Source organism: Zingiber officinale, chromosome 4B, assembly GCF_018446385.1.
Source record: "Zingiber officinale cultivar Zhangliang chromosome 4B, Zo_v1.1, whole genome shotgun sequence".
NCBI classification, from domain to species: domain Eukaryota; kingdom Viridiplantae; phylum Streptophyta; class Magnoliopsida; order Zingiberales; family Zingiberaceae; genus Zingiber; species Zingiber officinale.
Window position 1 is genome coordinate 100,362,995 of NC_055993.1, and position 24,158 is coordinate 100,387,152.

Here is a 24,158-nt window from a genome sequence, read left to right on the forward strand (position 1 = left end):
AACTAGCTTCGGATATTCTATCTCCCCCGTTCGGGGTCGAGCGGTCGTCGCTGGTCTCGGACCAGCTTCGGATATTCTATCTCCCCCGTTCGGGGTCGAGCGGTCGTCATTGGTCTCGGACCAGCTTCGGATATTCTATCTCCCCCGTTCAGGGTCGAGTGATAGTCACTGGTCTCGGACCAGCTTTGGATATTCTATCTCCCCCGTTCGGGGTCGAGCGGTCGTTACTGGTCTCGGACCAGCTTCGGATATTTTATCTCCCCTGTTCGGGGTCAAGTGGTAGTCACTGGTCTCGGACCAGCTTCGGATATTTTATCTCCCCCGTTCGAGGTCGAGCGTTAGTCACTGGTCTCGGACCAACTTCGGATATTCTATCTCCCCCGTTCGGGGTCGAGCGTTCGTCACTAGTCTCGGACCAGCTTCGGATATTCTATCTCCCCCGTTCGGGGTCAAGTGATCGTCACTGGTCTCGGACCAGCTTCGGATATTTTATCTCCCCCGTTCGGGGTCGAGTGATCGTCACTGGTCTCGGACCAGCTTCGGATATTCTATCTCCCCGTTCGGGGTCGAGTGATCGTCACTGGTCTCGGACCAGCTTCGGATATTCTATCTCCCCCGTTCGGGGTCGAGTGGTCGTCACTGGTCTCGGACCAGCTTCGGATATTCTATGCCCCCCGGTCGGGGTCAAGTGGTCATCACCTTCGGATATTCTTTCTTCCCCGATCGGGGCCGAGCTTATCAGCTATTTCATCTCCCCCGGTCGAGGTCGAGCAATTATCACTGGCCTCGAGCCAGCTTATCAGCACAGCGTATTTCTTATCTCCCCCGTTCGAGGTCGAGTGCTTCTCGCTGGTCACAGATCAGATTATAAGAGCGTCTTATCTCCCCCGATCGGGGTCGAGCTATCTCCGATGGTCGCGAACAAAGAGTATCTTTACTGATTTCGAACCAGAATATAGGCTATGCGCCTGTTCGGCTCGTGACTTTCGCCTCTATGCGCCTTCGATTCACGGGCTACACTTCCGATTAACTCACGAGTGATGCGGCCACTCGGCATCATCCCATTTAGTACTACTCGATTACCGGGTTGACATTTCACGATCGCTCGTTCGACATTCTGTGGGATGCTCGGTCAGCACTCTCGCAGTCATCCGACCGGTATCGCTTGACCGTCCGTCCGGCCACACGCTTGAGCTAGGTCGCACGCTCGGCATCGTCCGCCCAACATCTATCCACCCGATCAACATTCTTCCGATCGCCCGTTCGACATCTTCATGGTCGTGTGCTAGGCGTCGCTCGTCTGCTCGGTCTACTCGTTGTCCAGCGTGTCGCTCGGTCTACTATCCTTGCACTCGTCGATCGCCTGTTGTTTTGCCGCTCGTTTGATGTCTTGTTATTCGCTTGGCATCGGGCCAGTTATCGACTTGATCCGCTAGGCGCCGTTACCATCTCAGGTGACACCAGTACTATAGTGATCGCTCGCGTGCCATTATATGAGGGGTCCAGTGATTTGACTTTGATGTCAAGAGCGAGTGATTCAGCTTTGGTGATAAACTGTCCAGTCAGTCGGACTCACGCCTCCTTCGACTAGACTTGAAGGGGAGGTTTGTGATCCGGATGTAGTTGAGGACATGGAGGGAAATAAGGAGATGAGGGAGGGCATTTTCGTCTTTTGGGACACTTAGGGCTTGGGTGCTTATAAGGAGCACTATTCACACAGAGAACAGGGAGGGGGGATGTGTGCTTTTCGGGGGTGGCCACCAGCAACCTCCAGGAGGGGGGTCTCGCCAGCGCCGTGATCTCTCCTGTTGAAGGAACGTTGTCGCCAAGAGGGAGGCAGTCTGTGCTTTTCTCTTCCGCCGCCGGCGTCCTCACAAGCTCCCCCCTTCTCCTTCCTCGCTGAAGGCCACGATCGCACACTGCTGAGGTTGCCGCTGCACCTCTCTTCACTGATCTTCTTCGCCGCCTCGCGCCCAAGGGGTGCTTTTGCTGCCTGCGGCTACCATCCGAGGTGGAAGCAAAGCTTCTTGATCCTTCGCTACTGCCGCCGGAGAGATCCGCCGGCGACGAGGGGACCCCCTCCTCCCTTATCCTCTGACCTCGATGCCTCCCTCCGCCCCTGACGGCAGTGGAGGTTGCCGTCTATGCCTCCACCTTTGGCAACCACTGCCGCAGCCACCGACACCTCCGGGCAGCCGTCATCACCCTCCGAGCAACCGTCATCTGAAGGGCTCAGGTTTGTTTATTCCGGCCTTCGCGCCAAGATTATGTTCGGCCTGTGAGCCGATGTGGATCCGGCCATCGAGCCGTTATGTTTCATTCTTCGCACCATTATTATGCTTGCGAGTCATTCGTATTATCCGGCCTGTGTGTCGTGTGCCGACCTACGAGCCGCTATCATATCCGGCCTACGAGCCGTCTCTTCGGACCCTTGCTGCATTAGATCCCATGTCGCCACACGATGACTCGATCAACACAACGACTAGCTCACTGATCCATCCGAGGGCGCCCCCCCCCGGGGCCAGGGTACGTTATCGTGCCTTTCCTGCATTTATTTCCTGGGTAAGGGCGGATCCAGTTCCACCGGTAGAAATAGAGGATATCGCTCCTTGTTTCGTATAAAAATCGCCTTTCCATACTTAAATTTCTGAATCTACCACTGTACCTGGGTTGTTATGTTCTTATAATATGTTGCATGGAGGCAACAGATGAGAGTGTCAAAGGAGCCGTAGGCTTGATGGGTGGGACAGCCTTAGGAGCCTGGCAGTTAGAGGAGGCCGAAGTGGGTGCACTCGGCCACGCACATCTTCCCGAACTAGTCCAGGTACTTGAGGAACTCCACCATGTAGGTGCCACACTCAACCTTGTGCTATATAAACTTACTTAGGGATTTTATGGACCTCTATTTGGCCCATAAAATAAAGGCACAACCAAAATTTATATATCTATATGTCCTTTCTAGTTTTTACAGAGTTATTTTAAATCAAATTTATAATTAATTGATTAGTATTGAATGGATTTCCTGTATTTTGCTTGAAACCTTTGTATTTATTTGTATAAGACGTAGCACTAAAGATAGGAAATGGCTGTTGTGTTTTGCATCTGCAGTAGCCTCACCTCTCCACGCGTGGATAAAAGGTTGGAAAACTATATTTTTTGTCCTGAGCTGTTGACACTAGGCCATATAAGCTCCGCGTGTATGTATGCATATGAAATCATAATCATTTTGTCGATATTAGGTGAACTTATTTAGGGTCATCTTCATGAATGCATCTCTCAATTGAGCTTTAAAGAGACTGTTATTTTAGAAACGATAGCTAAGAGGATCCTTCGGCACATACGTTTGGTTGGTGAAGATGGATTTTGAACCTAAAAGACCTTTACTAATTGACAAAGCTAGTAGTTGGCATAATTCTATATGTTTTAAATCGACATAGCAAAGCCATATATAATAAAAGAACAAATTTAATCAACAGATTCAGAATCCAAATTAATAAGAATGAACCAGTCAGAAACTTTAGCTGAAGTTCCAATGCAAAGCTACTACTGTAACATTAATAGCAGTCCATATTTAATCAATAACAGCTCAAGCATTTAGAATCCATTAATTACTAACAACTGATAAACACTCTTACTAATAAAAATCTCCAATTTCAAAAAGAAAATTAATAACCACGGCAAACTGTGATATTTCTTAAAAAAAAACTATTGTTTTTCACAGTTCAATCGATCACATATTATTATGAACAATTTGTTCTTCCTTCATCTCAGACGAACAAATTCCTGATGCCCCGCAGCTGAGCAACGATATCGGACATGCGAATTCGATCCCCAGGCATGCGTTTGGTGCATGCGAGACCGATCCTTGCAAGGGAAATCGAACACTCTTCGATACTATTCGACGAGTTCGTTCCATTTTCATGCAGGAGAGAAGCTGGATCGACAATTTCCAAGGCTCCTCTCGTCTCCACAAGTGTGGGCAGAGTAAGCCCGTCCTTAAACATGTCGTCCAGAGGGCTCTTCCCTGTCAGTAGCTCCATTAGGAGCACTCCGAAACTGTAGACATCGCCGCTTGTGGAAACAGGACTGCCTTCTCCGTACTCTGCAAAACCAAAAGCAAATGGATAATCACGTGAAGTTTAGCAATTGAGTGATTAGTAGTTTGGTTTCACCTGGAGGGACATAGCCAATGGTGCCTCTCAATCCAAGTGAGTTGCTTCTGTCAGCCAAGCACCTCCGCATTCCTTCGGGGAGGAGCTTGGCGAGCCCGAAATCGCCAACATGAGCCACCATCTCCTCGTCCAGGAGAATGTTGCTAGGCTTTAGATCGCAGTGGACCACTGGTGGTTTGCAATTGTTGTGAAGATAATCCAATGCTTCAGCGACATCGATTCCTATGTTCAGCCTCTGTGTCAGGCTTAGATTTCTTGCATGTTGATGCTGATCTTCTTCAAGCTGAGGGTGCAGCCACCTGTCTAAGCTCTTGTTGGGCATGAATTCGAAGACTAAGGCCTTGAAGTCGTCGCCGTTCATGTCGATGCTTGAGCAGCAGGTTATGATCTTGATGAGATTCCGATGGCGGATGCGATTTAAAGCCTCGCATTCCGTTAAAAAACTCTGAGAGGATCCCAATTGTTGGAGGTCGAACACCTTCACGGCAACAGTTCTGTTCTCGCGATCCAGAGTCGCTTTGTACACCGCGCCATAGCTTCCTCTGCCGATTAGATTGGTAGCATCGAATCCTGCTGTAGATCTCGACAACTCAGCATACGATATCATTGGGTACTGGGTATCCAAGCCAGAAGACAATGGTGTCGATTGCAAGTTTTTGCTCTTCCTCCGGTAAATAAGAACAAAGATGATGATCAACAACACGAAACAGAGACTGGAACCAGCGGTCAGAAGCGGAACCAATTTGGACTTTTTTCTTTCAAGATGCTGCGTGGGGCATGCAGGCAAGTGGAGTTCTTGAATGCCCCCACAGAGTTCATTGTTGCCGGCAATGGAAATGTTAAAAATGCTCTGGAAGACACCTTTGGTCGGAACTGGACCCTCCAAGCGGTTGAAAGAGAGATCAATTGCATATAAAAAGCTCAAGTTTTGAAAGAACAGTGGAATGCCGCCTGACAAATCATTGTGCGAAATATACAACTCTTCTAGCCCTTCGATGGAGCTCAATTTCCGTGGAATCTCGCCAGACAAGTTATTTTTCGACAGATTTAGGCCCCTGAGTCCGACTATGTTGCCGAGCGAAGAAGGTATAGTCCCTTGTAATAAGTTGTCGTCCAAGGTCAAGTACTCCAGTGACTCACAGTCTCCGATTGTGCTTGGTATCTCGCCTTCCAATCTATTACTAGACACAGAGAAAGTTCTTGCATTCCTCAAGTTTCCTACCTCCAAAGGAATCGGTCCTATGAGTAAATTAGAGCTCAAATCAATGGCGTGTGACAGAAAGGGTAAATCGACAACTTCTTTCGGTATGGCACCGTCGAGAAAATTATTGGACAATGATAAATCCGTCAGGTGTTGCAGGCGTCCAAGTGTTTCTGGAATTGTGCCTCGCAATGCGTTGAAGGACGCATAGAGAAAGAACAGTAGTGTGAGATTACCGAGAGAAGGTGGTATGTGCCCAGAGAGGCTGTTGCCTTCCAACTCCAGGATCTGCAACTGTCGGAGACGGCCAATCCCTTCCGGAATGCCGCCGATTAAGTGGTTATTGCTCAGTATGAGTGTTTCCAAGCCCACCAGGTTTCCGATCGCCGGCGGTATGCTACCTGAGATCAAATTTTCCGACATGTACAACTCTCGAAGTTTCTCGGATAAATTGGCGACGAGAGGTGGCAGTGACCCACCGAAGTTGTTTGATTGGAGGTAGACATTCTCTAATTTGGAACAATTGGTCAATGAAGCTACGAAATCCCAGTCATTAGCGGTTTGTGCTTCAAAGCGGTTCCAGCCAATGTTGAACCAGGTGAGGTTTGCTAATCTTCCAATGTTTGGAGGCAAGCGCCCACTGAAATTGTTGTGTTCGAGTTCCAATGTTTCGAGGTCGGAGCAGTTGGTGATGGAAGATGGACATGGTCCGCTGAACTTATTCCCGCCCAATAAAAGCCTTCGCAGATTGCGGAGCTTGCTTCCGAAGTCAGCCGGAAGTTCCCCGGACAATTGGTTCATCGTCATGGCGAGGGTTCGCAGAGAGGTCAAATTGTAGAGCGAAGTAGGGATGCTACCTGTGAGGTTGTTGGCGGAAAGATATAGACGTTGGAGTCGGGCAAGTCGGTCCAGGCCTTCCGGGATGACACCCTCTATGTGGTTATAGTAAATCGCCAGGACTTCGAGGGATGAGGCATTGGCGAGTGATGTAGGTATGACTCCTGTGAGGCTATTGTTGCTGAGATAAAGATCAGTAAGTCTCTTGAAGGAGCCGAGCCAGGGCGGAACAGATCCCACGAATCGATTGCTATCCAGGCTTATTATTCTCAGCTCCGAGCAATTGAACAACTCGAAAGGGATCTTCCCCCCGAGGGAGTTGAACTTGAGGACGAGGTGCCGCAAGCGGCGGAGGCGGCCGATGGAGGAAGGGATGCCGCCATGTAGTGAGTTGTTGTTGAGGAAGATGCTTCGGAGGAAGGAGAGGTTGCCGATGGAAGGGGAGATCTGGCCCGTGAGCCCGGAAGCGGTGAGATTTATGAACGTCACCCTCTCCGGGTGCCTGCGGCCGCATGTCACTCCCTGCCACGTGCAGAAATGGGAGCTTTGGTTCCACGACGGCAGTGCGGTGCCTCCTCCATCGAGCTTCTCTTTGAAAGCCAGCAGAGCCTCCCCATCGCCTTCCGGCCGCGGAGAGATCGTTGCCTTTGTCGTGACCGACGCGAACAAGAGGGAGATGAGAGCTGCGAGTGCGCCCAGCGGAGACATTAGCCTCTGGTTTAACGTCCGATCGAGGAAGACACCGGCCAGAAGGAAAGACCACGACGGCAAGTAATGTCAAAGCCTGAACATTAAATGCCATCTTTAGAAAGTCAAAAACCATCAACACACATCAAATCGCCCTGGGACCCTGGGTTGATAAAATTGGCATCTGCGTGGGTAATTCTTCTAATTAAATTTCAACTGATTCCACCCCTCTGACACTCTCTCCATCCGACCCCATTTATTTATTTTTACCTTTATATCCTTTCCTATTCTCCTCCACGTTTTATTTTATCTTATTAATTTTTATTTTTTTTTATCAATTTTATTCTTTTCTATAATTTTTTTTATTATATATTTATAATCTTTAATTTATTTTTTAATTTACACAGGCTTTTCGACCCTCTATTATTTATCTTTATGTCATTTTTCTTATTTCATTTTTTTTATTTTTTATTAATTATTTTCTTGGCAAGAATATTATGTTATTTTTTATATTTGTAATATGAGATCGGATCCTCCCTCTGTCCCTAATTTTCTATCTCCATATCCCATTCATCATTTCCAGCTCACTATCGATGGCCTTTGGTCGTCGTCTCGATCAGAACTATATCCTAGGAGAAAGGTGAACCCAGGGGGGTCTTCATCAGCACGATCGACGTCGAAATTCGACCGAATTTGAGAAGGGACTCGGATCGATGGTGAAGGAAAGTCTGCTCAAATTTGATCGAATTTCGGTGCTGATCGTGCCGATGATGATCTCACTGCGTTGACCTTCCCTTATGATATAGTTTTAATCAGGACGACGACCAGAGGCCACAGGCGGTAGGCTGGAGCGATGAATGGGACATGGGGACAAGTGATATTGGGATAGAGGGTTCGATCTTTTATAATTTTTTTTTGTATTTTTTAATAGTAGATTTTAGAGGTTATTATTTGTAAAAAATTTAAAAGTAAAATATGGATAAAAAATAAAAAAAATTGATGAAAAAAATAATAAATAAAAAAATAAAACTAAAGAAGTAAATAATTTTTTTTTAAAAAATAAAAGTAAAGAAGTAAATAAAATTGAAAAAAATAAAATAACTTATTATTAAAAAAAAAGGGTAAAAGATCATTTAAAAGTAAATACTTACTATCAAATAATTAAATAATATTATTTTATACTAATATTATTTATTTTATAAAAATTTTAATTTAAAAATAAATAAAAATTAGATTATTAATAGTTATGTTGCGAGAATGCAAAGGTGGATAAATGTAATTGTGATTTTGTTTAGAGAATCGATAAATTAATGTGACTATATCGATATGTAGAAGAGTCAAAATAGATAGATTAATATATTATGATATAAAAAAGATCAAAACGAGAAAGTTACAGTAAAAATTAGAGAGAAAGCGGGAGAAGTGAATAATGAAGAATTGATGAGAATTGAGATGGTAAAAAGAAGTAACATAAATAGTAAAAATTAGATTATGCTAGTTGAGAAAGATAAGAAGCTAAAATTATTAATAATCCTTAAATTATTTTCTATATAAAAATAAAAAATAAAAAATAAAGAATAAAAGATATTAACATAACTTAATGTTAGACTTCCCAAGATGAAATCAATTAAGAATTGGTTATTAAACGATACCGATTATTATTATTATTATTATTATTATTATTATTATTATTATTATTATGTCTGCCCATCCTAATTTATTTTTATTTTTTAAAATATTATAACTATGTGAATTATAATATTTATGAGATTATAACAATTATATGGTTTATCGTGGACCTAAGTTTTTATAGATTTATTTTTAGACTCTATTCAAAAGATTTTATACCGATAAAAATATCTTTCATCTCACCTAGGGTTCACTTTTCCAAGATTTCTACCAAGTGTTTACTCCCACGATTTCAGTCAAACATTTGGTCATTCTTGATCTGTTTGAACTTTTTACCACCTAGGATTTACTCCCTAGGATTTTCACCAAGCATCTAATCATTCTAACCTTCTTGGACTTTTCCTCCAAGATTTCTACTAAGCATTTGGTCTTTGAGTTGCTTGAACTTTTTACTTAGATTTCACTCTTTTAGGAGCTCCCATCTCTTTTGTTAAAAGTCACTATTCCACCCATAATACTCGATTTGGACCATAACTCTAATACCACTTATTAGGATAAAAAAAATTTACATATCTCTATTGATCTTGTTTAAAATCCGAGTCAGATGGACCGCCGGATGAGGTGGATGGAATGTTGACTGAATCATGATGTCTTGGAAGGGGGGTATATTGAGGTGGTTTCAGTTGGTGCAGCAGGACCGGCAAGAGGGGAGGGTGAATTGCCTACAAAAAGAAAATACCCTCCTCGTTCTTTCAACTCTAAAACAACAATAATAATAAAATAAAATAACAGAAAAGAAGAGACAAGAAATTTAACTTGGTTACAACCTAGGTGGTTGTTAATCCAATGCAGTTGAAAAGCTCCACTAGAAATATCTCCTTCACTGTAGGCGGAGAAGTCTTTTACACACTAAGAAAACTCTAAGAGTTGCTAGGAATTGAATACTGAGTTGAATGATTATTTCCTAGCTCCAAGGGCCTTTATATAGCTCCTGGAAATTCTATCTCGAGTCTTGAGGGCGCCTCCAAAGGGGTTGAGAGTGCCTCCAAGGGGATAAGCGGATAAAGCTTTATCCGCATGCCAATGGGCACAAACACTGGGTTGAGGGTGTTAGGATGTATACTAAAAGCCTAGCTTTTGGTATAAACATTTATCTAGAAATAAGAATCACATTGGTCAAATGTCTACATTTATGATAAATGTAGTTGTTCAATTAATTTATATTGTAGATAACATGGTATGTGGTGTCACACACAGAGGATCATGTTATCAGTACCTTATAAATTATAAACAGTAGCTCATGACCAAGATGGAAAGGAACAAACCATTGGAAGGTCGTAGTGTAATTAGGTATCAGTTTATCTTAACTATATAATTACACTAGTACACTTAGAGTGTATTGAGTAGGATCATTAGAGGTCGTTTCTTTTATACTGACTTTATAAAGGAACAAAGACCTCAGTTATTATGGAAGTGTGTGCTCTTAATCCTAATATAATAACAAGCACATATATTTGATATTTATTTCTTTAATTTATCAATGGGTGAGATTTAGTTCGATAAATCAATAAGCCCGATAAGTTGGGAAATGATATCACTTATAGTGTGTGTTGTTGATTATAGAAGGGAACTGTGTCCTAGTAATCTAGGTTGAGAATGTCCCCAAGAGGAGCTTATAAGGATTGTCATGTTAAACCCTACAGGTGGATTTAGTCCGACATGACGATGAAGTTGAGTGGTACTACTCTTGGAGCTAGATATTAATTAAGTGAGTTGTCAGTAACTTACTTAATTAGTGGACATTTGTTATCTTAAACACAGGGAGACTAACACACTCATAATAAGAAGGAGCCCAAAATGTAATTTGGGATTGGTGCGGTAGTTCAATAATAGTTCTTTAGTGGAATGAATTATTATTGATAAAATTAAGTTGTGTGTTCGAGGCGAACACGGGAAGCTTAATTTTATCGGGAGATCAAAACCAATTCCTCCTCTCGGTCCCTATCGTAGCCTCTTGTATATAGAGATTTATACCCACCACATACCCACCTTCTTACCCATCCAATGGGGTCGGCCAAGCTAGCTTGGAACCCAAGCTAGGGCCAGCCAAGACCAAGTGGATGAGCCAAGTTGGTGGTCGGCCAAAGCTTGGGTCCCAAGCTTAGGTGGCCGGCCACTAGAATATTAAAAAGGATTTTTATTAAAATTATGTCTTATGTGGATATCATGGTTTTAAAAAAGAGTTTAAAAATTAAAAATTTCCTTTTATAGCTTTCTACAAAAGATTAAGAGAAGAGATTAATATCTTTCCTTATTTGTAGATTAAAAGGATGGTTTTAATTTTTTGTAAAAACTTTCCTTATTTATAAATCATCTACATGTTTAAAAAAGAGTTTAAAATTTGAAATCTTTCCTTATTTGTTGATTAAAAGGTGGATTTTAAATTTTAAGAAAACTTTCCTTTTTAACCATGTTCATGATTTAAAAAAGAGTTTAAAAATTAAATATTCTCTTTTATAAGTTTCTACAAGAGATTAAGAAAAGATTTGATATCTTTCCTTATTTGTAGATTAAAAGAGATTTTAATTTTTAGAGATAACTTTATTTTTATCCACATGTTTAAAAGAAAGATTTTAATTTATTAAATTTCCTTTTTATTAACCAATCATGAAGGAAAAAATTATTGGAGAAATTTTTTATAAATTTCCGGAAGCAAATAAGGAAGTTTTAAATTTTATTTGTTTGGAGATTTTATTAGTGGCCGGTCATTGTAAATTGAAAAGAGAAAGTTGTTTTTAATTAAATAAATTTTCCTTTTCAATGGCAAAAGAATTAAGGAAGTTTTTATTAAATTTTCCTTATTTGCCAAGACCAAAGATTATAAAAGAGAGGGTAGAGGAGGTTTCATGGCGAACGACTTTATTATTCTTTTCCTCCCTCTCTTCCTTGGTGGCCGACCTCTTCTTCTTCTCTCTTCTCCTTCTTGTGGATGAACCATCTTGTTCTCTTAGAGTCCTTGTGGTGGCCGGATCTAGCTTGGAGAAAAGGAGAGAAAGGAGGCTTCCCTCTTGCATCCCTTGGAGCTTGGTGGTGGTGGCCGAACCTCATCCTTTCTTGGAGTCATGTGGTGGCCGAACCTTGCAAAGAAGAAGAAGGTGCCTTGGTGGTTCTCGTCTCGGAAGATCGTTGCCCACACAACGTCCGGGATTAGAAGAGGAATACGGTAGAAGATCAAGAGGTCATTATCTACTAAGTAAGGTATAACTAATATAGTTTTCCGCATCATGTTAGTTTTATCTCCATGTAAAAATACCAAATACAAGAGGCATGTGATTCTAGTATTTTGAATTAGTTTTCGATGATGTATTTTTTTGTTTTTCTTTTTCTTGTGATTTGATTGTTCCTTTTGGTTGACCTAAAGTTATTTAAGGAAATTAAATATTAGGTTTCCTTAAAAGGCTTTGTCTAGGCGGTGGTAGTTGTTCCCATATCCAAGAAGGCCATGTGCCTCGCCATGCAGTCCTGGAAACCAATTTTGGAAATTAATATTTAATGGAATTAATAACGTAGGTGATTTGGATCGAACGTGTTAAGTTCCGCAGGAGATCCAAGTCTAAACCTAAAAGAACAAATAGATTAAACTTTGGATCAAACATGTTAAGTTCCGCAGGCGATCCAAGTTTAATTTAAAAGAACACATGGTAGCTAGGAAAAGGTTCAGACCTTTGTACAAAATTTTTGTATAGTAGAACCATTAGGTTTTCCGAGTAGCAACCAACAATTGGTATCAGAGTTAGGGTTTTGCCTCTGTGTATTTGGTATTAGTTTAATTATGCACATATCATACATAATTTAGGCAGGATAATAGTAGGATGTGCTAACTTTGTGGATGCAAGATCCAACTATTATGGCTTATAGATATTGTGTGTGTGATTGGACCCTTGGACATGTCAAGGGCATTTTATTGTGTGTGCATGATTGTATTATAAAATACAGCAGGAGCTGTATTTAGTTTTATTAGGATTTTATTTTTTGATCTAGTTACATATACATTCCTTTTATGGAATATAGGATCGATGGATGTAAATTTTATTTTATGTTCGATCTAGTTTACATGTACATTCCTTCGAGGAATATAGGATCGAAAAATGTAAAATTCTATTTATGTCGCGGATCGAATCTTGCAAGGCGTGGAACCTTTTGAGGACCAGAGGCACAGCGGAACAAGGAGCAAGATGGATGCGACAACTAGACCCGGTGGCGGTGGCCAAAGATGGCAGCAGCTAGGGTTGGCGACACACGGAGGACAGCAATAGATAAAAGCCATAATAGTTGAAAATTAGTTTTTCTATTTATTGCTTTTTATGCTGTGTTGTGTGTGCTTGTTAGTATGCATGTTAAGTAGGCTAGCATAGTCAAAATTCCTCACTTTAAATAACTAAGTGGGAGAGGGATTTATTTTTAAATAAATTCCACGGTCTCCATTACTGGTTTATAAGTGATGCAACAAGCTTGCGCGTTGGCTCTGAGTGCCTTCCTCCATATCGGATGAGCTTGTTTGCGGATCACTAGATTAAACTTCCATTTTGGATGACTATAGGAAGTTAATTAAGAGCGTGTGATCTTCCCCATCGGAAGGGGAACAATCTTATTAATGGACTTAGTGTCAAGTAATGGTATACACTTAGGCACGTCTAATAGTATCCTCCCCATCAGAGTCACTGCTACCAACTATTAATTTGTCAAATAAATAGGTTGACAAGATAATAAAATTAAAAACTCCTCTTACAAATGTTTGATTTTCTATACGTCCACACTATCGTGGCATACAAAACTCACGGTGTTTGAGGTAATTTTATTTTGTCATAAAGATTTATTGACAAGATAATTAATGGGTAAAACCCTCCTCTTACAAATGTTTAAATTTTGTATACGTCCACACTATCGTGGCATGCAAAATTCACGGTGTTTGAGGTGTTGGTGAATTTAAATAATATTGTTTGAGGAATCAATGTTATTTTAAATTCAAAAGGTTTTGACCAAATATTTGATCAAAGACAGATCAACTATTAATTTTATTCATCATAAAGTAAAGTTGACGAGATAATAAAATTAATGGATAAAATCTCCTTTTTGATTTTGTATACGTCCACACTATCGTGCCATACAAAATTCATAGGGATTTTAAAGAATTGATCTTGACCAAATATTTTTGTGATTCTTAGGATTAAAAATGTTTGTCAATTCCCTAGTTGTTATGTTAAGTATGGAAAAAAAAAAACAAATACAGCCACACCCATCCACGTGCACACACCCTCCCCCATACCCCCTCCTTTTTTCTTCTCTTCCCCACCGAAGCCTCAAACCCTTCCCCCTCTCTTCTTCTTCGTTTTTCTTCTCCAGCAGCGACAAACAACAGGGAGAGCCCTGTTCTTCTTCTCCAAGCTTGCAAACCCCTTCTCTTCTGCTTTTCTCTTCTCCAACGGCCACAAGCAACAAGTTTCTTCTTCCTTGCTGCTGTCCTGCTTCTCGGCAACATCGTCGGAGCTCCTCGGAGTGTGCTGGAGCTCGCCGGACCACTAGGAAAGGGGGGAAAAACAAAGCCCTAGTTGCTCTCTCCTTTTCCCCTCCAACAGCAGCACCTTGTTGCCCTTTTGTCTTCTCCAACAGCAGCCCTAGCTGCTGTCCTTTTCTTGGCAGCATCGCCGGAGTTCGCCGGAGCTTGCCAGAGCTAGCTGAGGCAGCGAACGACGAAGGGAAAATAACCCTAGTTGCTGTCCTCATTTCCAGCAGCCACACAAAACCCTTAAAAGGTATATTTTAGGTTGCTTTTGGTTAAATTGATGTGTAGTTAGAAGGGTTATCTAGATTAGAACAGATGTTGTATTTAGGAATGCGAAGTGGTATGAGGTATCGAGATCAAAATAATTCACTGATTTTGAATCAGAGATAATGTGTAGATTTTAGGTCATTATTATTATTAGATAGTATTTTGATTATTTAAGTTATGTTTGATATTGTGTTTGTAGATCCGAGCTCGAGTGGAGCACGGTGACCTGCCGATACTTGGAGATTTTGCTTTATATAAGGTGGATACATCTACTCTTGTCTATTTCCTTGTGCATGAATAAATATATAAATTGGAATATGTATATGTTGTATTATTGTTTTCAAAATGGGGATTAAACTGATATTATAAATATCGAAATGGGTTAAAATATTAAAATTATTGGAGGGTAAATAATTGATATTATTTCTTTTTCATATGTGGGTTCATATTGGGATTGATATGGGGAGGGTTGTTTTTTAAAATTTAAAGAAATATTCTGAATTTCTCTTCTGTTGATACCTTGTCTCTTTTGACTTGCTTGACCTTACATACTTCATGCTTTTGATACTCTATCTGTTGATACTTGTAGCTTTTTATCTGTGGACCCTATAATGATAAATTAATAGATTTGACACGAAAATATTACCTTGATTGACCAATCAATATGAAAAGAGAATAATCATGATAAATGGATGAATATAATCATAACGGCGAATTAATAAAGATTTTAAATGAAGAATTAAAAAGTGAAGACTATGAGCCTAGCTTTATACCAGAGCTCTATATTAGAGTACTGGACCGCCCACATGTTATTGTGGTAGCGCGGCGGCCGCGGTCCAGAGTATCTGACCCGAGGCGTGTTGGCGTGATGTAGCCCTCGGTCAGTGTTTATTATGTCTTCCACCGGTGAGGGCTGATAGCCCGTACGTCAGATGACGTATGCGACAGTTTTATACTCTTAGGAGGCTTTTAGCCTATCCATATGATATTTCATTCTGATGATCTTGGCTCCAGTGATTCACTTTTTAGTTGATTTATCAGATTCAGACTATTGATATACATGTTGATCTTACCATGATAACTTATAATTGAGTGATTAAAATTGATTTTATTAATGATGACAAGTGATGATAAGGTGAAGATCCCAAACTCTATCTAAAAATTTTACCTGATTATAGATAATGAGAAGATGATTATACATATATATGTATAAATGTAGAACTTTAAGAATAATCCTAAAGTTGTAACAAAAGATGATGATTTATTCTACTTCCTTGACTTCTTCAATAAGATTAAATTCATGCACATCTTTCTTGAGTATCCACTTAGCCATTTGGCTAATTTGCTACATTCCTTGGTCTCCATTTTTGCAGACACAGGGATCCTTTTGATATTACTGTTGATTTTGGACTTTCATAGAGTTGCTCAGAGATCTCGACGTGCTGATTTTCTGGTTTGTTTTACTTTTGTTTCGCTGTATTTACATTTTGCACTTTTGTTACAGATGTCGTTTATCTGTAGTAATTGTAGTCTATGGATAGATATATATAATTGATACATTTCGTGGTTATGTTGTTTCTATTTTATGTATGTTCCAGCCGTGTGGGCTGATGAATATGTTGTTTATGTTTATATATTGTGATGTATGTATGTATGCTTCATATTGTCACCGGTACAGGGGAGATGCTGTCGGATTTTTGTCTGGCAGGGACTCCTCTGGGGCGTGACAATTTTATTGGTATCAGAGCCTGGTTTTTTGTTTTCTGTTCGTGGGTTTTGGCTTTATTTCGAGATTTTTTCGGTTTATGTAGTTCTCGATCAAAGGAATTTTTATACAAGTCGAGTTGTATCTCTGAGCTATAGGATTTACGAGTCATTCTTTGTTTTAATTATCTTGATTATAAATAATTATTGAAAATTTTCATATGATTTTATAGGCAATGCCACGAGCCCGTGGTCGCGGTTGGGGCAGTAGCCGTGCCCGTAGTCGCAGTCGTGGTTGCGACAGTGGTAGTGGTCGCGGTCGTGGTCTTGGATGTCAGCGTGCCACTACTACTGATCATGGTTTGGATGAGGCTCCTATCTCCCCATCTAAGTTGATACCGGGAGCTCAGGTTGGTCCCAGTATTGGAGTTGGTGGTCAGACTGAGGGACAACCTCATCTTGTTGCAGCTCAGGTAGCCGTACCAGCCATTCCTACAGCATCGCTTATTATGGAAAAGGCCCGTATTCCTTTGCTTGCTAGTTCAGCAAAGGATCGTTTTACGCTATTCCATGGAGGCACCGATCCTTGGGTGGCACGTACATGGTTGGAGGATATTGAGGGCACTTTTGGGTACATGTCCTGTTCAGACACAGAGAAGGTAGAGCTAGCCGCTTATCATTTTCGAGGGCAAGCATCCACATGGTGGAAGATGCAAAAGACAGTCTTTGGAGATCAGATTATCTCTTGGCAGTCTTTTCGAGAGGCGTTCGAGAGACAGTATTTTCCTGCAGCATTTTGTGTTGCTCGACGCCAGGAATTCATGAGTCTCAAGCAGGGTGACCGAAGCGTGTTAGACTATAGTGCAGAATTTAGCAGACTTGCTGAGTTTTGCCCACATATGGTTGCTCAGGACTCAGACCGTATGTTTCACTTTACACAGGGACTGGCAGCATATATTCGGATCAGGATGTCTGGATTTCCTGTTACTACTTATCGAGAGGCACTTGATCGAGCCATATTTATTGAGATGACTCAGCAGCAAGTCTCTCAAGAAAGAGAAGCCAGCCGACAGACCTCGCAGAGCTCACACTCTAGACAGCAGAGTCGAGGTCGTCGATCTCGTGGTCAGGATACGACTAGAGAGTCTTCATGGTCACGAAAGGTGGCCAAAGTATCACAGGGATCTAGTCGCATCACAGCGGGGCCAGATATCGGTGAAGTGTTTTCAATGTGGTGCACCAAATCACCTGGCATCAGAATGTCCACTGGATAAGAGTATATGTTTCTATTGTAAACTGCCAGGACATATGCAGAAAGATTGCACTTTGAAGGCACAACATCAAGCAGGAGGATCACAGTCTCAGCAGGCTCGACCTACCTCACGACCTCCACAGTCTCGGCAGCAGAAAGGCCCACAGAGATCCCAACAGTCTCAGCCACAAAATCCCCCACCTACACAGTCTGCTCACCAGCCACAACTCTATCATTTGCAGTCCCAGGTGGAGAGTGAGTATCACTCAGTACCTCCACTTCAGCAGTATCTGCCAGCTCCATCTCAGCAGTATTTGGTGGCTCCACCCCAGCAGTACCTGCTACCTCCACCCCAGCAGTATCAGCCACCATTATCTTATCAGCCTTCGACCCAGTCATACCAGCCTTCGCAAGATCAGAGTCAGCCCTCTTCTTCTATCCAGAGGGGTCAGCCATCAGGTCTTGAGCCGGGTCATGTTTATGCTTTGACTCGTGAGGAGGCACAGCGAGCTGGAGGATCTGTTATCCAAGGTATTATTTCTGTTTATAGTATTCCTGCGAATATATTGATAGATATGGGTAGCTCGCATTCCTTTATTTCTCTTGAGTTTGTATGCAAGATTAAGAGGGTCCCAACTCTTCGACCTTATGGATTATCAGTATTGACACCATCAGGTGGAGTATTGATGTCAGATCAGGAGGTCAAAAGTTGTCCATTAAATTTTGATAGTCATATCCTTACAGTGGATCTCCAGGTGCTAGATATGACTGAATTCGATATTATTTTGGGTATGGATTGGTTGTCAGAGCATCATGCCACTGTCGATTGTCGAGCCAAAGTGGTGACTTTTCAACCCTTAGATCAATCATCATGGGAATTTATTGGGATCAATGATCGAGGGGTATCTATTATCTCAGCTCTCCAGGCTCAGCAGTTGTTGGCTCGGGGATGCAAGGGGTATCTCTTGTCTTTAGTGAGTTCCAATGTGGATAGTTCTGTCCATCTTTCTGATGTCCACATAATACGTGAATACCCCGACGTATTTCCTGAAGAACTTCCTGGCTTGCCACCTCGGCGACAGGTAGAGTTTGCCATTGAGTTGCTTCCTGGCACAGCTTCAATATCGAAAGCTCCATATCGGATGGCACCAAGAGAATTGGAGGAACTAAAGATCCAACTTCAGGAGTTGCTAGACAAGGGTTTTATCCGTCCTAGTGTTTCTCCTTGGGGTGCTCCAGTGCTCTTTGTGAAGAAAAAAGATGGATCCTTGAGGCTCTGCATTGATTATAGGCAGTTAAACTCTGTAACTATCAAGAACAAGTATCCTCTACCTAGAATAGATGATTTGTTTGATCAGCTTAAAGGTACCTGTGTGTACTAAAAAATTGATTTAAGATCAGGCTATCACCAGTTACGAGTTAGAGATACAGATATTCAGAAGACTGCCTTCCGTACTCGATATGGACATTATGAGTTTTTGGTAATGCCGTTTGGGCTTACCAATGATCCTGCAGCATTTATGGATCTAATGAACCGGGTATTCTTAGAATATTTAGACCGGTTTGTTATTGTATTTATTGATGACATTCTAGTATATTCGCGATCAGAAGAGGAGCACGAACAACATCTCAGAATAGTTTTAGAAACTTTACGGAAGGAACGCTTATATGCTAAGTTCAGTAAATGTGCTTTTTGGCTGAGTTCTGTGGGATTTCTAGGGCATGTAATCTCTAGTAAAGGGATTTCAGTAGATCCCCAGAAGATTGAAGCAGTTGACCGATGGGAACAACCAAAGTCAGTGCAGGAAATCCGTAGCTTTCTCGGATTAGCTGGGTACTATCGGAGATTTGTGGAAGGATTTTCTAGTATTGCTGCACCTTTGACTAGATTAACTAGAAAAGGAGTCAAGTTTACTTGGTCTGAGGCTTGTGAAGCAAGCTTCCAAGAGCTCAAGCAGAGATTGGTGAGTGCTCCAGTATTAGTTATTCCCTCTGGAGATGATGGATTCATTCTTTACACGGATGCATCTATTCAAGGATTAGGGGCAGTTTTGATGCAGTATGATAGAGTAGTAGCTTATGCTTCTCGTCAGCTAAAAGATCATGAGAAAAATTATCCCGTGCATGATTTAGAATTAGCAGCCATCATTTTTGCCCTTAAAATATGGAGACCTTATCTCTACGATATTACCTTTGAGATATTCACCGATCACAAGAGTCTGAAATATCTTTTCACTCAGAAAGAGTTAAACCTTCGACAGAGAAGGTGGATGGAGTTTCTGAAAGACTATGACTGCACTATCAACTACCATCCTGGAAAAGCTAATGTAGTCGCAGATGCATTGAGCAGGAAGTCTAGAGGAGTATTGGCAACTCACAGGGTGGCAGTTACAGATCTAGTCAGACAGTTTTTAGAGTTAGATTTAACTGAAGTAGGGCAAACACAGCGTGGTATACTGGTCTCCTTGATCGCACAGTCCCCATTGGTGGAGCGGATTAAGGAAAGTCAAATGGAAGACCAGTATCTCAGATCTATAGCTAGTGAGTTGGAGTTAGGCCCCAAGCCAGAATTCACACGTGATATAGATGGATCTCTTCGGTTCCGAAACAGATTATGTGTCCCAGAGGTACATCCTGTTAAGGAGGATCTCCTTCGAGAAGCCCACCGATCGAGATTTGCAGTTCATCCTGGTGGTACACGGATGTATCAAGACTTGAAGCAATCATATTGGTGGAAAGGTATGAAAAGAGATATTGCAGACTTTGTAGCTCGGTGTCTAGTTTGCCAACAAATTAAGGCAGAACACCAGAGACCGGCCGGGTTACTTCAGAAGATTGTAGTGCCGGAATGGAAGTGGGAACATGTTACTATGGATTTTGTCACGGGGTTACCAAGGACCCAGAGGAGACATGATTCAATCTGGGTGATTATCGATCGGTTAACTAAATCCGCACATTTCTTACCGATTCGTAAGACAGAATCTCTAGATCGTCTAGCAGAGTTATATTGCAGAGAGATTATTAAACTCCATGGTATTCCCCTCAGTATTATTTCTGATAGAGATCCACGTTTTACTTCGAGATTCTGGCAAAGTTTCCAAAAGGCGTTGGGAACCGAGCTGCGCTTTAGCACCGCTTTTCATCCTCAGACTGATGGACAGTCAGAGCGCACTATCCAGACTCTAGAGGATCTGTTGCGTGCTTGTGTGCTAGATTTTGGGGGTAGTTGGGAGGACCATCTACATTTGGTAGAATTTGCTTATAATAACAGTTACCACTCTGCTATTCAAATGGCACCGTTTGAGGCACTTTATGGCAGAGCATGTAGATCTCCTATCTTATGGGATGAGGTCGGTGAACGTCAACTCTTGGGCCCTCAGAGTGTTCAGCAGGATGCTGAACTAGTACGAACTATTAGACAAAGACTATTGACTGCTCAGAGTCGCCAAAAGAGTTACGCAGATAAAAGACGAAGAATGTTAGAATTCACAGTAGGTGATCACGTATTTCTTCGTGTTTTACCCATAAAAGGAGTTAAGAGATTTGGGTTAAAAGGGAAGTTAACACCCAGATTTATCGGACCTTTCCAGATTCTTGAGCGGATTGGTGCTGTTGCATATCGACTTGCGTTACCCCTAGCTTTAGCAGGAGTACATAATGTCTTTCATGTTTCTATGCTGCGGAAGTATGTTCCGGATCCGACACATGTCTTGAAGGATCTTATAGTTCCTCTACAGTCTGATGCGACATACGAAGAATTCCCTGTTCGTATACTGGATCGCAAGGAACATCGGTTGCGGAACAAATGCCTCCATCTCGTAAAGGTTGGGTGGCAACATCACTCTGATCAAGAAGCAACTTGGGAGCGTGAGGAGGATATACGTATCGGATATCCTCATTTATTTACCTCAGGTATCAATGAGTCTCAATTACTTAAATTTGGGGACCAAGTTTCTTTTAGTGGGGGAGAATGTTAAGTATGGAAAAAAAAAAAACAAATATAGCCACACCCATCCACGTGCACACACCCTCCCCCATACCCCCTCCTTTTTTCTTCTCTTCCCCACCGAAGCCTCAAACCCTTCCCCCTCTCTTCTTCTTCGTTTTTCTTCTCCAGCAGCGACAAACAACAGGGAGAGCCCTGTCTTCTTCTCCAAGCTTGCAAACCCCTTCTCTTCTGCTTTTCTCTTCTCCAACGGCCACAAGCAACAAGTTTCTTCTTCCTTGCTGCTGTCTTGCTTCTCGGCAACATCGTCGGAGCTCCTCGGAGTGTGCCGGAGCTCGCCGGACCACTAGGAAAGGGGGGAAAAACAAAGCCCTAGTTGCTCTCTCCTTTTCCCCTCCAACAGCAGCACCTTGCTGCCCTTTTGTCTTCTCCAACAGCAGCCCTAGCTGCTGTCCTTTTCTTGGCAGCACCGCCGGAGTTCGCCGGAGCTCGCCGGAGCTAGCTGAGGCGGCGAACGACGAAGGGAAAATAACCCTAGTTGCTGTCCTCATTTCCAGCAGCCACACAAAACCCTTAAAAGGTATATTTTATGTTGCTTTTGGTTAAATTGATGTGTAGTTAGAAGGGTTATCTAGATTAGAACAGATGTTGTATTTAGGAATGCGAAGTGGTACGAGGTATCGAGATCAAAATAATTCACTGATTTTGAATCAGAGATAATGTGTAGATTTTAGGTCATTATTATTATTAGATAGTATTTTGATTATTTAAGTTATGTTTGATATTGTGTTTGTAGATCCGAGCTCGAGTGGAGCACGGTGACCTGCCGATACTTAGAGATTTTGCTGTATATAAGGTGGATACATCTACTCTTGTCTATTTCCTTGTGCATGAATAAATATATAAATTGGAATATGTATATATTGTATTATTGTTTTCAAAATGGGGATTAAACTGATATTATAAATATCAAAATGGGTTAAAATATTAAAATTATTGGAGGGTAAATAATTGATATTATTTCTTGTTCATATGTGGGTTCATATTGGGATTGATATGGGGAGGGTTGTTTTTTAAAATTTAAAGAAATATTCTGAATTTCTCTTCTGTTGATACCTTGTCTCTTTTGACTTGCTTGACCTTACATACTTCATGCTTTTGATACTCTATCTGTTGATACTTGTAGCTTTTTATCTGTGGACCATATAATGATAAATTAATAGATTTGACACGAAAATATTACCTTGATTGACCAATCAATATGAAAAGAGAATAATCATGATAAATGGATGAATATAATCATAACGACGAATTAATAAAGATTTTAAATGAAGAATTAAAAAGTGAAGACCATGAGCCTAGCTTTATACCAGAGCTCTATATTAGAGTACTGGACCGCCCACATGTTATTGTGGTAGCGCGGCGGCCGCGGTCCAGAGTATCTGACCGTACACCCGAGGCGTGTTGGCGTGATGTAGCCCTCGGTCAGTGTTTATTATGTCTTCCACCGGTGAGGGCTGATAGCCCGTACGTCAGATGACGTATGCGACAGTTTTATACTCTTAGGAGGCTTTTAGCCTATCCATATGATATTTCATTCTGATGATCTTGGCTCCAGTGATTCACTTTTTAGTTGATTTATCAGATTCAGACTATTGATATACATGTTGATCTTACCATGATAACTTATAATTGAGTGATTAAAATTGATTTTATTAATGATGACAAGTGATGATAAGGTGAAGATCCCAAACTCTATCTAAAAATTTTACCTGATTATAGATAATGAGAAGATGATTATACATATATATGTATAAATGTAGAACTTTAAGAATAATCCTAAAGTTGTAACAAAAGATGATGATTTATTCTACTTCCTTGACTTCTTCAATAAGATTAAATTCATGCACATCTTTCTTGAGTATCCACTTAGCCATTTGGCTAATTTGCTACATTCCTTGGTCTCCATTTTTGCAGACACAGGGATCCTTTTGATATTACTGTTGATTTTGGACTTTCATAGAGTTGCTCAGAGATCTCGACGTGCTGATTTTCTGGTTTGTTTTACTTTTGTTTCGCTGTATTTACATTTTGCACTTTTGTTACAGATGTCGTTTATCTGTAGTAATTGTAGTCTATGGATAGATATATATAATTGATACATTTCGTGGTTATGTTGTTTCTATTTTATGTATGTTCCAGCCGTGTGGGCTGATGAATATGTTGTTTATGTTTATATATTGTGATGTATGTATGTATGCTTCATATTGTCACCGGTACAGGGGAGATGCTGTCGGATTTTTGTCTGGCAGGGACTCCTCTGGGGCGTGACTTGTTATACTATAGAAAAGACTTAGTAGTCCAAATTATAATGATTGGAAATAGGATTTGGACATTAAGGTAGACTGTCTTCTTAGAACTAAGAACAATATAAGTGTATTTAATTCATTATTTGAAACATGTTTAGTGGTGTTATCTACCAGAACCTGGAGTGTAGATACAGATGTCATTAATCATGTCCGCAATTCATTGCAGGGTTCCAGGAAACTCGACAACTAAATGAAAATAAAAACACCATCCACATGGGCACTACTGCAAAAGTAGCAGCTGTTGCAGTGGGAGAGGTTTATTCTCTAATAGGAATAAAATATGGATTATTAGAAATTGTCTTTACATACTAAGTTTAGAAAGAGCCTGATTTCAGTTTCTAAACTATTATAGAATAGATATTGTGTCTATTTTGATAACAAAGTTGTTATTAAGAAAAATAGGGAAGTTATCTATTCTGGTATGTTGGTTGACAATTTATAATCCAATAACTCCCACGATGCAACAAATGGAAATTAGTAACACATCTTCTAACTTTAAGAGAAAGCAACCTTCGGAAATGAACCAATTAT

The 24,158-nt window shown here is 41.2% G+C and overlaps 1 protein-coding gene across 1 annotated transcript; it reads right to left on the bottom strand.

Moving 5' to 3' along the window:
- Positions 1 to 3,557: 3,557 nt before the first annotated feature.
- Positions 3,558 to 6,977, bottom strand: LOC121975726 (probable LRR receptor-like serine/threonine-protein kinase At3g47570). The gene is made up of 2 exons (XM_042527554.1): positions 4,173 to 6,977; positions 3,558 to 4,102 (listed from the first exon to the last, which is right to left on the bottom strand). The coding sequence occupies exons 1-2, from the start codon at positions 6,916 to 6,918 to the stop codon at positions 3,768 to 3,770; spliced, it is 3,081 nt and encodes a 1,026-aa protein (XP_042383488.1). The 5' UTR covers positions 6,919 to 6,977; the 3' UTR covers positions 3,558 to 3,767.
- Positions 6,978 to 24,158: the final 17,181 nt, after the last annotated feature.

Excerpts from the sequence above, each read along its gene's own strand:
- LOC121975726 (XM_042527554.1), bottom strand. The coding sequence starts at position 6,918 with ATGTCTCCGCTGGGCGCACTCGCAGCTCTCATCTCCCTCTTGTTCGCG. Across the intron at positions 4,103-4,172 it reads CATTGGCTATGTCCCTCCAG|AGTACGGAGAAGGCAGTCCT; the intron begins GTGAAACCAAAC and ends TTGGTTTTGCAG.